The following is a 14,309-nucleotide window of genomic DNA, read 5'->3' on the forward strand; positions in this document are numbered from 1 at the left end:
TTCAGTAAATGCTAAAACCACTGGATGAAAGGCTGATGATCTCCTTATAAGATACTTATCAATTAAGGGGAAAAAGAGTAACTATAAATGTAGAGGAGCTTGGCAGATACTGCCTTCATTAATTGATAAAATCTAGTAATCATTAAAAAAAAAAAAAAAGTCCAGAATATAAGAAACATTGCAGAGGATCATAGGGGGGCAGGGAGGCAAAGCTGAATGGGAAGGCATCAGAGAGGGAGAGAAACCATGAGAGACTCAACACTAGCAAACAAACTGAGAATTCTTGGAGGGGAAGGTGGGTAGGGAGGTGGGGAGGTAGGGTAATTGAGTGATGGGCATTAAGAAGGGCACATGATGTGATGAGCACTGGGTGTTATATGCAATTGACGAATTACTGAACACTACATCTGAGACAAATGATGTATTATATATTGGCTAATTGAATTTCAATTAAAATCCAGTCATCAGAAACTGCAAATCAAAATTGTACGGCACCTGATAAGATGCAAAAAAGGTAATACCTATACCTCTTATGTGGTATCCTCGTGCTAGAAAGGTACAACCTGAATCTAATAATAAGGAAACATCAGGCAAACTCAAACTGAAGAGCAATCTACAAAATAACTGACCTGAAATCTTCAAAAATGTTAGTAATCAAAGTCAAGGAAAGACCAACTTTGAGATTGATGGAGACTAAAGAGACGTAACAGTTATGTGCAAATTGTGATCCCTTGCCTATGAAAGTCACTGTTAGGACAACTGGTGAGACTTGAGTGGGGTCTGGATACACAGTTGTAAGATCTGTGTTAACTTCCTGGGTGGATAGTTCTATTGTGACAAGTTAGAAGAGTATTCTTCTTTGTAGAAATTATACACTCAAGTGTTTGAGGTAATGGAGCATCACTGGCTCAGTGGTTTGGAGGAGAAAAGATTCTTTGTACTTTTCTTCTAACTTTCCTGTAAGTTTAAAATTATTTCAAAATGAAAAAAATTAAATGAATAGCATAAAAACAGTATTTTTTCTATAATAAAGTACCTTTTTTTTTTTTTTTTTTAAAGACTCACTACCCTGAGGTCAAGACCTGAGCTGAAATCAAAGTCAGACAGTGAACTGACTGAGCCACTTAGGCACCAAAAGGGTACTACCATTTTTAAAAATCAAAAAAGCTTGCATCAAAATTCACATTTATTTGGGCTTAAAAATCAAGAATAAAAGCTTCAAAAAAAGAGATCAGCCTAAGATATTTCTCTCTTTTGGAAATGGAAATTTAACTTCTGAGTTTATTTCATATAACTTCTTAATATAACCAGTTATCTTACTTAGGAAATTCTCCCCCCCACACTTTTTTTGGTTTTTGTTTTTTACTTTTCCAGGTATTCAGAGTTGAGTTGATGTTTTTCCTAAGCTAAATCACAGAATATATTTGGGGCAAAGAAATACTAAGAAGTTAAAAAGGGTCCTTTCTCTAAGTGCTATTTACGACTAAATAAGAATTTTGATAAAAAAAAAAAATAAAGCTATGAATGGGGCACTTGTTATGATGAGCACTGGGTGTTCTATATGTAAGTGACGAATCATTAAATTCTAGTCCTGCAACCACTATTACACTCTATGTTAACTAGAATTTAAATAAAATTTGAAAAGAAAAATTTAAAAATAAAGCTATGAGAAGAGATCACAAACTAATTTTAAAATAATTTATATATATATATATAATTTTATATAAAGGCAAAGGTGAAACTATAGTACTTTTATTAATGTTCCCAGTTCTGCATAAAACAAAGACCTACATTGATTTTTAACAACCTGTGTCTCATAATATATGAACATACGGAATAAGTAAAGTATATACAGCTAATGTTTACTGTTTGCTTGAAATTTTGCATAATGTCAGGAATAGAAATTTAAGAAATAGAAATCTTCTGTTAAGGAGGTTCTTAATTTTTCCATTTTGCAGATTCCACTAAATTCAAAGCTGAGCCAAAAACAAACATGCAAAAGACTATCTCCCAAATTATTTAAATCCTTTTTGTAGCAAAACTTCCCCAGAAACGAAGAAATATTCACACAGAAGTTCTTACCTTTTTATCAGAAGTTTATTTCTATTATCCCTTTCTCATTTTCTGGCATTGAAAATAGTCAAACTATTATTTGCTAGTATTCATATATGAAACTTCATGTCAATTAAATAATTTTCCTGATTTCTAAAATGAATAATACATCTTGGTATCTATGAAGCATGTTTAATGAAGAGATGGGACAACAATCATCCAATACTATTCAAGTCACATGTGTTCTAAAATAAGCTCAGATAGTTGAATCAGGGTGATAGAAATTACACTTAAATCTGAAATTTTAAATTGTTGAAACGTTTCTTTTAATGACCCATCCATTTTCTTTAGGTTTGGCTTATTTCATGTTTTTCCTCTTCATAGTACCAACTGATGATGAACTTATTAACAAATGGTAATCATATAAGGTCATATGAAGTATACTTGGGCTATTTTTTGGCAAGCTCCTTGATTTGGTATATAAATTCCAAAAGTCATTTCTCATGGTTAGTGCATTTAAGTGACATTCTCTGGTGCCTCCTTCACACAGTGGGTGCTCACTCACAAAGTTTATTAAGAAAGGACCCTAGAGACCAGGAAACTTCAGTTTTAACCCCTGATATGGAAGTAACTAACAACTTTAGATAAATCATTTAACTTTCATTCTTTGGTTTTCATATTTATAAAATGGAAATGATAATATCCTATCCACTTGATGAAGATGTTTGAAATTGGATAATATATTGAAGCACTCGAATAACAGCAGATTGTTTAGCAATCTTAATTTTTCAAAATCTTATCCCTGGGTTTGAAGTTACTGAAGGCACTTGTGTCTCCTTATTTAAAAGATGTATGCCTCAATTCCTACGGTTTCACTTTCCCTCCCCAGGAAACATATTGATATCTTTAAGTTGTCAAAACAGTAACTTGAAGTCATTAAGATTTGTGACAGATTATATCAAAAAGTACTTCTGTTGGTAATAGCTTGCTTAAAGCTTACTGGGAAAAATATTAATGATGTTAGATTTGCATTGGTACCTTAGAATATTATAGGATACTGTGCTGTATAAATCTAGATAGAACTTCTATCAAGATCATTTAAAAAATTTAGAACATGATTTTGAAGGTGGTATGTCTTATGGAGGAAAATTCTGCCAAAAGAAATTATAGCTTCTCAGATTATTAGAGAATGTATCCTGTTTGTGTACTTCTCTAGATGAAAGAATTAAGAGAATGTTTTCATTATTCATAGTTTGGCATGTGGAGGGTTGGAGAGGGAACAAGAAAAATCCTAAGACATCCTTAGAACATTTAACACAAAATATACACATATATAGATCCTGAGATGTTACAACGAATTTTAAAATATGTAGATCAACATGATCCAAATGGTTTCCAAGACACTGTAATGCTGAGTAAAGAGCCATTATACAGTGTATGCTGAATGGAGGTCCACATCATGCCACGAAAACCCTACTCTTTCCAATTTTGAATGCTAGTCATCCAGAGCAGGGGGCCAGTCAACATCTACAGACTAAAAGGAAGAAAACAAGACGTGAAAACATATTACTGTTCTAGTAAGCATTTGCTGTAATGCTGCATACACTTAATAGTTTTAAAATAAGGCAACAGAAGAAAGTGCATTTGAAAAAAAGTCCTCGAATACCACAATTCAACACTCTAAAATACATACTAGGCCTTGAGATTCTTGGGCCCAAGGTTTGTTTCTGAATTCACGGAGTATTTGGTCACTCAGCTGGTTATCAATTGTACCTTTTGACCAATAAGACTAGAGTGCATCTAAATTTTGTAAATATTACTTATGAGTAAAGTAACAAGCAAATTTGGGAAGCAACACCAACTTTCCCTCAACTCTTAGCAACTTTTATTCTTCAGATCATTTTCATTTTCCCATCTTGCATTGAACTAACACTCAAGTAGTCTATACACTTATGTATGGTGTTATTTGTAACTTAGCAACCAAATGAAAAGTAAATGAGTATGAAAGATCACCTGGAACTAGAAAAGGATAAATGATCATTGTGTATCATTTCAGAATTTTTGTTTCTTTTAAAATCAAGTTTATCTATCTCTACTCATCTGGTTTGGCTCTTCTAGAGAAAAACCTTGATTGATTTAAGTCATAATGAGATTACAGTAGTAGACTACCTTTTTTTCTCCACATAAACAATCACGTCCTAGGCTTTAGAAGTAGTTTACCCTAGAGAGCCTAATTTGAGAAGTTCCAAAAAGTCCACTGCACCCATGTCTTGTTCTGGGTTTTTTTTAGACTTAAATTTTAAAACCCAAAATGATTTACCAAAAGTGATTTTTAAAATTAATCTATGAGTCACTACCAGAATCAGGAAAGTTTTATTAGGAAAGCCCAAATAACTATTTGTGTGTGTGTGTGTGTGTGTGTGTGTATCGTTTAGAAACCCAAGAAGATATTTTGGTTCTGTTTTAGAACATAGCCACATACTGAACACCTATATATAAGCTAATGGGTTGCTTCTCATGCCTAAAATCTAAATATTTCAGATCACAGTCTTGTATGTGTTGAGAGCAGGGGAAGTTTAAAACATTCTACAGGTGATTCCAATGGACAAGCAGGAATAAGGAACATTGGCCTGTGACTCTGACATTCCCAAGTTGTGCTAAGAATTAAGATCAAGGAAGATGAATGCAGTTGAGATTTTCTTTAACACTAGGTTGTCTTTCTCAAAATAACAGTCTCTCTGCAAGGCTCCTTGCAACCCTGAAGGAGCTAGCAATGGCTGTACTGCAGGGGCTGTGTAAAATCTAATCTGAAAACACTCAAGAGAATTGCTGATAATGCTCCAGTGATCATGTGATTACCGTAGCTGTTTTCATATGAGGCAACTATACCTAATTCTTTTTATAATTGATATTAACCTGAAGTGCAAAATGCTAGTCTCCTAATTTTTTTTTCTTGGTGGGGAGGCATGGGAGAGGAGCCCCATTCCTTCTCAGGTATTCATCATGGAGCACACACAACTTGTGACTCAATACCTATCGATGCTCGAATGGGAAAAAAATATTTATGGAGAATTGCCTGAAGGACCTATTCAATCCACTCTTCTAAATACTTAGGAATTTAACCTTGTTTCAATTCAGACTGTAAGAGCAGAGAATTTGTACCATATCATAGGGGTCCCTTATTGAACTGTTTTTATTAATAATCATTGGCTCATCCCATTTTCTATCCCTGTCCTGAATGTATGTTTCTGAGTAGTCTGCCTTAAATTTATAATAAGACAAAATAGGAAAAAAAAAAAAAAAAAAGACAAAATAGGTATGAGAATGAACTCTGTAGAGTCCAAAGGACATATGAAGGGCTCTTAAGTTTCATTTCCTTGCTCCGTTTAAGGGCTTAAGATCTCATGCCACATGTAAATTAGCTATAGATTTGCAAGGATCACAAAGAGATCTTGTATTTTTTAAGAAGATAAAGATTGCAAAGATAGTCCCTCCCCCAATACAATGCTACTGTGAGATTTTGACCATTTTCAAATACCTATTAAGGTGAGTAGAGATAGATACCTATTTGGCTTAATGCCCTCCCCCCCCACCCCCCACATGCCAAAAAGTATAACCTTGGCTGAATTCAATGTTCAAGCGGGCACTTCCACGATAAAATGGTTTACCTCAACATCCAGCTCAAGAATGTCTGCCGTCACATTCATTAGAGAGCCAATGTTCGGCTTGGTTCTCCCAAAGTCTCCATGTACAAACTCTTTAATGTAGCTGGGGTTTGTTTAAGGAAACAATGGAGATAGCTATGCAGCACTAACTTTGGTGAGATTTGATAGGTACAAGGGAAATGACAGACAAGCAGAAATGTTACAAAGGAGAGGTTATTTCTGAGCTGTGACCTGTGATGTGTGTCTTAAAAAATAAGCTTTGGCAAACTGGTTCCTATCAGCCTTGCAGCCAACAGCAGGACTTGGCACCTGTGTTTACATCAAACTTAACAAAGAGTCATGACTTTTTTTTCTTTAGCTCATCTCCAAGTGCCAAGGTTTGGATAAGAATTTTCTTAAAGATTTAAAAAAAATTTTTTTAACTAGAATTGAAATTTAAAAATTGAAATAAAAAAAGATTTTTCAAAAGTAATCTCTACACCCAACATGGGGCTTGAACCCACAATCCTGAGATCAAGAGTCCCACACTCCACTGCCTTAGCCAACCAGGCGACTTTGTATATGGATTTTAAAAATTAACTGTAGTTCAATACTAAACAAAACAAAACAACAACAACAACAAAAAACCTCAGCTACCTTTTCTTTGCCACAAATTCCATTTTGTCATCTTTTTGGTCTCATTTTTCAATAATGTAAGCTGTCATCTGCCAGAAGATAGATTTCCACAGGGTCACACATGGAGTGACCTCAATCACAGTTTCCTAGTAATGTGACCCAGTGGCACAATAGCAGTAGGATGGGAGGGACAACGAGGATATTTATTTAGTCACTGATAAAGGCCCTTCAGGAGAATTATCAAAGGACCGAAGTTTTAGCTGTTTGCAACTTTTGCATGGTTAGCAAGAGAATTCAGTCTTTTTTTTAAGGGGATTTTCCCTCATAGATATGGGCTAGCATATCTATGAGCCATATGTTTCCCTCATAGATCTTCAAATTTTGAAGTCAATGGCTAATCCTACAATTAATTATTAAGATTACATTAACATTTCTTACACAGGACTCTACTACAGCCTTGAAAATATTTATCCGAGATATAATTTTGCTAGCATTCAGTAAAAACTCATTCAGCATTATGTTATGCTCTACAAGCTGGCACTTGGTATAAAAATTTAATTTCAGTAGCAAAAACAAGTTTATTTTCAGATGATAAAAAACACCATAAATATTATGTCCTCCTCATTTTCTGAAAGTATAGTTACTCTGCTTTCACCAAATGTTTTAACTCAAGCTTAAGAGATGTAATTATCTAGTAACTGCCTTCTTTGCTAAACTCATAATTACTCAACAATTGTCATTCTTTCTTTCAAGAATGCTACTTTTGAGTAGCAATGATGAGGGGAGTTGACCAAAAAGTCCAGAACAACCAGCTAAAAGGGCCAGCATGATTCTTATTCATAGCCAGAAGGATGAGGTGTAAGTCAAATGAACTGGTTCAGCATTATGAGCAATATATGTTGAAACCTCACATACTTCTGTGTATAACCACATGGTATCTAACGCTTACCAGAGAGTTTTCCTTGGCTATGCCAGTAAGAGACATACATAGTTGGCCCTAATAATGTTTTAATAAGATTGAAAATATATTAGTTTCTTCAAAAACCCACTACATTTCACCTTGGCACACTAAAATGAAAGCTGGAATTAGGTTAAAAAAAAATCTATGATTTCTTTGAAATTCCATCCACAGTCCATGTACAGTAGGCAAATGTGCTCCAAACAACAAAGCTACAAAGGTCTGTCTACTGCAGTCCAAACAGATCATCCCTCGATCTGCACCAAAAATTTAAGAGATTATTTTAAGAGTAAATAACATCTACCTATTTCAGCCTAGCAAATCCTGGTCACTTCTGGGATAGGATGGGGTGGGGTGGCATGGGGATGGGAAGGAAGAAGGGAGAAGAGGTTGATGGAGAAGAGACATCTGATTACAGCAACACGGTGAGAATGCTACTTGGTGACTAAAATGACATTTTTTGCAATATGCCCATAAGCACATCACTAGTGTTATACTAGTGAAGTATTTTATCACTTCATCCTATTGGATCATTAAATAATATAAAACCAAGAAACAAATATTGGGAGCACCTTTGAAAAGTAAACTAGAGCTAGGACTCTGGCAACTGCCTGATGTGTTTTAACCAACAACTCAGCTTGGATACAAAACCACACGAAGCAGGGCATGATATGAACAAGCGATCATTTTTGGACTATTCTCTTGTTTTGGGCCAGTCACCAAATAAAGTGAAGATCAGTATGTAAAGCAGGGCCACTCCCATCTATCAGCGTTTGGTGATCTGGGGCAAATGCTCAAAATGCTGAAAGGACCCAAATGTGTTAATGAAAATGTGACTTGCAAAATGTATAAAGACACAAATCAATAAATGAATCAATCAAAACTGTTCCCTGAGTACTTACTATGCAGTCAGCATTGTGTGAGACGCTGTGACTATTCTAAAGTTCATGCTCTACTGGCTGCCTCATGGTTTAAGATGTCATTTTGAAAGATACAAATTAAATGGGAACCCCCTCTTCTTCCCCCCCCAAAAAGGACTCTTCTCCAACCTAATCCTTACCCTAATCGTTCCTAGATCAAGTTGCACCTATTTTTTAGGGCAGCGGGAACTCCTCCGACAGGGTTCTGGTTAAAGTACTGCTATGCAGAAGGTGAAAGGATACGTCCCGGCTTGAGTCTTCAGATAGAGGTGGAAATGATGTTCATCCACATAGCGTGTCTCCATGGAGTGAATGATGCGAGTTCTCACAGCCAGGGGCCTCCGGTGAAGGACCCGCAGAGGTGTTTTCTGGTCGATCTTTAAGTCCTAGAGGAGGATGTGTTACACAACCATGGAGTCAGCTCTGCTGCCCAGGGAAGCCTTCTCAGCACCTCCTCTGTCATCCATGGCCTACCACAGATGTTTTCTTTGGAGGGCCTCATCTCTCACTGTCAGGGTAGATACCAATACTAAAAGAAATTGCATTCCCTATGGTTCAGGCTCTGTGGAACTTCTCATAACCTAGGCCCTAGTTACTCATTTCCTGGGCCCCAGTATGCCACTTACAAAAGGCTTTGAAGCAAATGATCCCCAAGATCTCTTTTGCTCTAAAAACTTAATCAATTAATTAAATTGATTAGGACCCTGGAATTCTAGTTTGTCCTTTAACAGCGGTCTTCTAGAAGACCTGTTCTTTGTTCTCCCCATAACCTAACAGATGACCTAACAACGGGGTAAAAAGTTGAGGTGAGAAATGGCTGTTTGTAGGTGAGACCTCAGCATCCCTGGTATGTATGGGCAGTGTGCATGTTTTAAGGACAACCATACACCCACTTACAAGGTTATTTTTTTGTTGTTGTTATATGAAAAGATGTATCTGGAAAATTAACGGTTACATCACTATAATTACAAAAAAGTGTGTACAATATACCAGGAACTCTCAGTATTGATAAGCCCATTTCAAGTTACTTGAGAATAATAATACTGCGTGCCTTTTTTTACAATTCAGATTTTGTTAGGGGCACAGGCTTGTTTTTCTTATAATTAGAGATTTCCTTTCGTCACATGATATAAATTAAGAAATAGAGATTGATATTGTAAAAGGTCAGCTGGTTCCAAGTCTTAAAAATAGAGATTGGGCATAAGGAGAAATGGAGGTTCATAAGAACTTTGAACCTTCTGCCATTTCTTGTTGGAACAACTCCTTCCTCATTTACATGATTTGGGAGTGCCTGAAGCCATGCGAAGAAAAGAAGGATTTCAGTCTGGTCTCCCCTATATCAAGTTCTCCACTAAGAAAGGACGAGCAAGTTCTGACAAAGACTATACTTGAAGTGGTGTGACTGTTTTGATCATAGCAGTGAGTCAACGGCCCCTCCTAACTCACGGGTTTTATGATCCTTTCATTCTTTGATTTTAGAAGCACTTTGTTCTGCTGAGATAGGCTGTCTCCATAAGATTTGACATTTCTCCGGCCAAAAAAGACAAAAAAAAGGACAAGGCTGAGCTGTTAAGGAATCTGTACAGATACGGCCTCTGCTATAAAGTACAGAAATAGCTGGCTTTAAATGAAGGACTAAGGAGTGCTCTTCTCCTTGTTCCCTTTCTGGCTACTCACTCCCAGTACTGTGAACCATGAACTAGTCAATGGAAGTACTACTTGAGCCAGCAGACCCACCACCGGGCTTCCAACATAACACTCAATCCGCACACACTCCTTTGCGTGTTTTGTTTTCAGTAGACAAAAGGAAACCATAACTCTAACAGTGCACTCTGCTGGCCCCATTCTGCTGAATTTTCAGGAACACATACACATATACACAAAAGATTTTTTTTTCCTTAGAAGTAGGTTGCCCTTAGAAGAGACATAATAAATTTGAAGTGGCTCTCAAAATGGGACAGTAACTCAGTTTTTGTATTTTTGATGACAGTAGGAATATTAGAAAATACTGTTAACCCCAACACAAAAAAATATGAGAAGTCAGCTAGTCCCATCAGTCTCTTTGGGCTGTGAACCATTAAAAGAGACCCTTTCACTGCTTACTTTCTACCTACAAAAATCATCTTTCAGCATTATTTCTGAATTAGCTCTGAGTTAGGCTACCTCCAAATGATAAATCTTTTTTTTTTTTTAAGCAGACTCCACACCCATGTGGGGGTTCAAACTCATGACTCCAAGATCAAGAGTCACATGCTCTACCGACTGAGCCATCTAAGGCGCCCCTGAATCTGTTTTTAAAATGAGTTAATTTTCCTCCCAGCATTCTGAATGACTTGTACTGTGATGGAACAGAGGTTTAGATATTTGTTTTGCAATTTTAAAGGTATCTGTCTAAAGCTGATGTATCATCCTAGAGGTCCCAGGTAATGGACCAAAAGCCAATAGCATTTGATATAGAATCACAGAACGTGAGAACTGGAGGCCCTCAGGGGGTGATCTGATCCACCCTCCCTCCCCCCCCCCCATTAGAGATGGACTTGTCTAAGGGGGTGAATGACTCGTATGTTTTCACCAAAACACTCATACTATAAACACTATTCTGCATTTCACTTTCTTTCTCATAATGTCATGGGTGTTTCTGTAAGTCATAGATGTAGACCTACCTCCATCCTTTTTTTCCAACAATTTTAGGCATATATACACACAACAACATAAATGAAATTGGGGCACAGCATGCTGTTTTAGTTTTTTTTTTTAATAGCTTTATAATATTCCAGCTGGTTCTGCCATTTTCTTTTTTGAAGGAAACTCACTTCGTTTTTAGTTGTGTTGTTGATTTTGCCACTTTGAATATAGTAAACATGCTTGTGCACATATCCTTATGCACTGGAGTTTTATTTCTTCAGGACAGACTGCCACTAGTAAAAGTGCTGGGTAGGAGACCAGTATATTTTCAATTTTTACAGTCATCGCTACATTGTTTTCCAAAAAGGTTAAACACTTTACATTTCTACTGACAAATATCCGACCAGCATTCTCCTCCATGCCAACCCGTGGGAGGGCTAAAGTGATGTCTTGTTCCTTCAATCCAGAAGTGGAACATCTTTTCAAATGATTCTTGGCCATTTGGAGGCGCTCATTTTCAGCTGCTTGTTGATATCCTTTGTCTATTTTTCTGTATTGGGGGTTTGTATTTTTAATAAGGATAAATCCTATTTATGGTATATTTTGCCATATAGTTTGTTTTCTACATAGACATATATATGTGCACACACTTGTGTGTGTGTGTGTGTGTTTAAATCACAATATATCACCCTCTATATACTCTTCATAGCTTGTTTTCTTCCCCCTTAGCATCCCTTAGAAACATTTTCCTTTGTCAGTTAATAGTCATCTACTACATAATTTCTAACAGCTGGTAGCAATAGCCCATCATACAGATAAACCATAAGATTAAGCTGTTCCCCTCTAGTAGGTCATCTAGATTATTACAAAATATTGCTCACTTAAACAATGTTGTGATAACTTCACACATCTCTGTGCCCATTTATGCTCATTCCCTGCATTTCAGAGTAAATTACCTTTACAGGAAGAGGTGGGGACAGGTGGGGAAGAAATATGCAAATGAATGGGCAGATCCTTGACAGTGATATGCTCCTGTAAAGGAAAATTTAGCAGGTGCCAAAGTATTTGTGCTGTGCATATATTGTCCTTCTTATAATAAATAAGAAGGATAATATATATTATTATAATATATAATATATATTACTATAATATATATTATATGTATTCTTATAACATGTTTTATTTATGCACTTAATCTTAGCATCAATTCTATTAGACCAATTCTATTTTCTTTTTACAGATGGCCAAATGGAATAATAGCATTGCTAAGGTTTTCTAGGTACCAGAGACCGCTTTAAGTGCTTCATATGACTAAACTCATTTCATCCTTCTAACTAATTTTATAGATGAAAAAACTGAAGCATACAGAGGCTAAGTAACTTGTCCAAAGTCACACAACTATGAAATGGGGATCCAGGATTTGCGTCCAAGCGATCTGTGCCTAGAGGCAGGCTCTTCGTCACTAGCAGTGCTGCCTCTCAGGCTCGATGAACTGTGCAGCCATTCAACCAGTAAATGGCAAAGCCAGGATTTGAAAGCAGGTCTCACATTCCCCAAAGCCCATGCTGTATGACTTGCTTGTAATAAAGTAAAAGAGAAAGGACTCTTTTATGGAAATTTAAAAATAAAATAAAAAAGAGAACTTAACTACCTTTATGTCATTTAGGAATTCAATGTCTTTCTTCAGTATAGCTTTATTTGTCCATATTAAGGCACTATAGGACTTGGTCTTTTCTTCTTCACCTTCTTTCATATGTCCTATTGCCTCTCTAAACAAAAACAATAAAAGAAAGTTTGTCTAAATGCATAGGATACACACATGCCTTACCCCAAATTTCCCTTTCTTTAAAAATAGCTTTATTGAGATAAAATTTACATACAATTCCTGTTCTAACTGTACAATCCAGTGATTTTTAGTGTGTTTACAGAGCTGTGTAGCTATCACCATGATCTAATTTTAAAATACTTCATCACCCTAAAAAACGAAATTCCATGCCTATTTGTAGTCACTTCCCATTCCCCGTTTCCCCCAGCCTTTGGCAACCACTAAATGATTTTCTCTGTATTTCCCTACTCTGATTATTTCATATAAAATAGAATAATAAATATGTGGTGTGTGGTGTCTGGCTTCTTTTACTTCATAATGTTTTCAAGGGTCATCCATGTTGGATTATGTATCAGTACTTTATTCCTTTTTATTACCGAGTAATATTCTACTCTACGGAGATACATACCGTATTTTATCCATGGCTATTTGAGTTGTTTCTACTTTTTTGCTACTATGAATAATTTTACTTTGAACATTCATATAGAAGTCTTTGTGTGTATGTACATTTTCATTTCTCTTGGGTGTATACCTAGAAGTGGAACTGCTGGGTCATAATGGTAACTCTATGTTTAAACCTTTTGAGAAACTGTCAAACTGTCTTTCAAAGTGGCCACACTTACAATCCCACAGCAATATACAAGGGTTCCAATTTCTCTACATCTTTGTCAACATTTTTTTTTCTTTTTGATTATAGCCATCCTAGTGAGGGTAAAGTGAGCTATCAATGAGGTTTTGATTTGCCCTTCCCCAATGGCAAATGATATTGAGCATCTCATGTATTCATTCATTAATTGTGTATCCTCTTTGGAGAAATGTCCACTTAATCATCTCCCTCATTTTTAATTGGGTTGTTTTCTTATTATTGAGTTGTAAGAGTTCTTTGTATATTCTGGATACAATTCCCTCAACAGATATATGATCTGCAACCAAAACTTCCCTTTTGAGATCATCTCCAGTGGGTCTACCCTTACCTTGTGACAAGCTGCAAGTCACGGACTTGGATTTTGTTAGATGAATTATTAATTTTCTGTAGTAGCAGAAAAAGAAAAACAATTAGCAACTCTAGTTCAGTTATAGAGTTGCAGAAACATGACGATTTCCATGTCATGAAGTGGTTTACCTGCTGAAGTTCCTTAATTTCTTGTGAAGTGAAATGTACTCTATGAGGATTCACCAGCTCAATTGCAAAGGGCCTTCCTGGCAGCACACACCCCGTCATGAAACAGAAACGTGTTGATGGAGTTAACATTTGGGCTAATGCAAGAGGGTTAGGAGGTGTGAAAAAACGAGTTGAGCTCTAGAGGACTGAAAGTTTAGTGACATGACTACATCTGGGGGAGGGAAGAATGTGTGAAAGAATCAAGCGGCTTTTTGGGGGCTGCTAAACTCCAGTACTGGCAATATGTGAAAATGACTGCTTTCCCAAAGGTCCACGAACAAGCCTGTGTTAATTACAAAATAAAATCCAAACAACCGCTAATTGATTTGGTTACACTAAGGTAATGTTGTCACATATAGCAACGCCCAGGTATACCAACCAAGCTGAAATCCATCCTCCTAAACCTAATCCACTAGTGAAACGGAAAAGCTGTGATTCCATAACAGGAAGGGACTATTAATCTCAAGCTCAGGATTAACTCTCATTA

General features: G+C 36.3%; 1 protein-coding gene across 5 annotated transcripts in view; it reads right to left on the minus strand.

Moving 5' to 3' along the window:
- Positions 1–1,721: 1,721 nt before the first annotated feature.
- The window catches only part of PUS10 (pseudouridine synthase 10), a 70,892-nt gene continuing 58,304 nt past the window's right edge, over positions 1,722–14,309 (minus strand). For 3 of the 5 annotated variants that reach the window (XM_041754591.1, XM_041754590.1, XM_041754593.1), the window contains exons 13-18: positions 13,784–13,860; positions 13,635–13,690; positions 12,487–12,604; positions 8,454–8,596; positions 5,721–5,820; positions 1,722–3,586 (exon numbers count right to left, since the gene is read on the minus strand). In XM_041754591.1, the coding sequence (XP_041610525.1) occupies positions 3,548–3,586; positions 5,721–5,820; positions 8,454–8,596; positions 12,487–12,604; positions 13,635–13,690; positions 13,784–13,860 (533 nt within the window). In that variant the 3' untranslated portion in view covers positions 1,722–3,547. The remainder of the gene's footprint in view (positions 3,587–5,720; positions 5,821–8,453; positions 8,597–12,486; positions 12,605–13,634; positions 13,691–13,783; positions 13,861–14,309) is intronic. The other 2 variants (XM_041754589.1, XM_041754588.1) reach the window with 1 other exon arrangement.

Source organism: Vulpes lagopus, chromosome 5 (genome assembly GCF_018345385.1).
Source record: "Vulpes lagopus strain Blue_001 chromosome 5, ASM1834538v1, whole genome shotgun sequence".
Lineage (NCBI taxonomy): Eukaryota > Metazoa > Chordata > Mammalia > Carnivora > Canidae > Vulpes > Vulpes lagopus.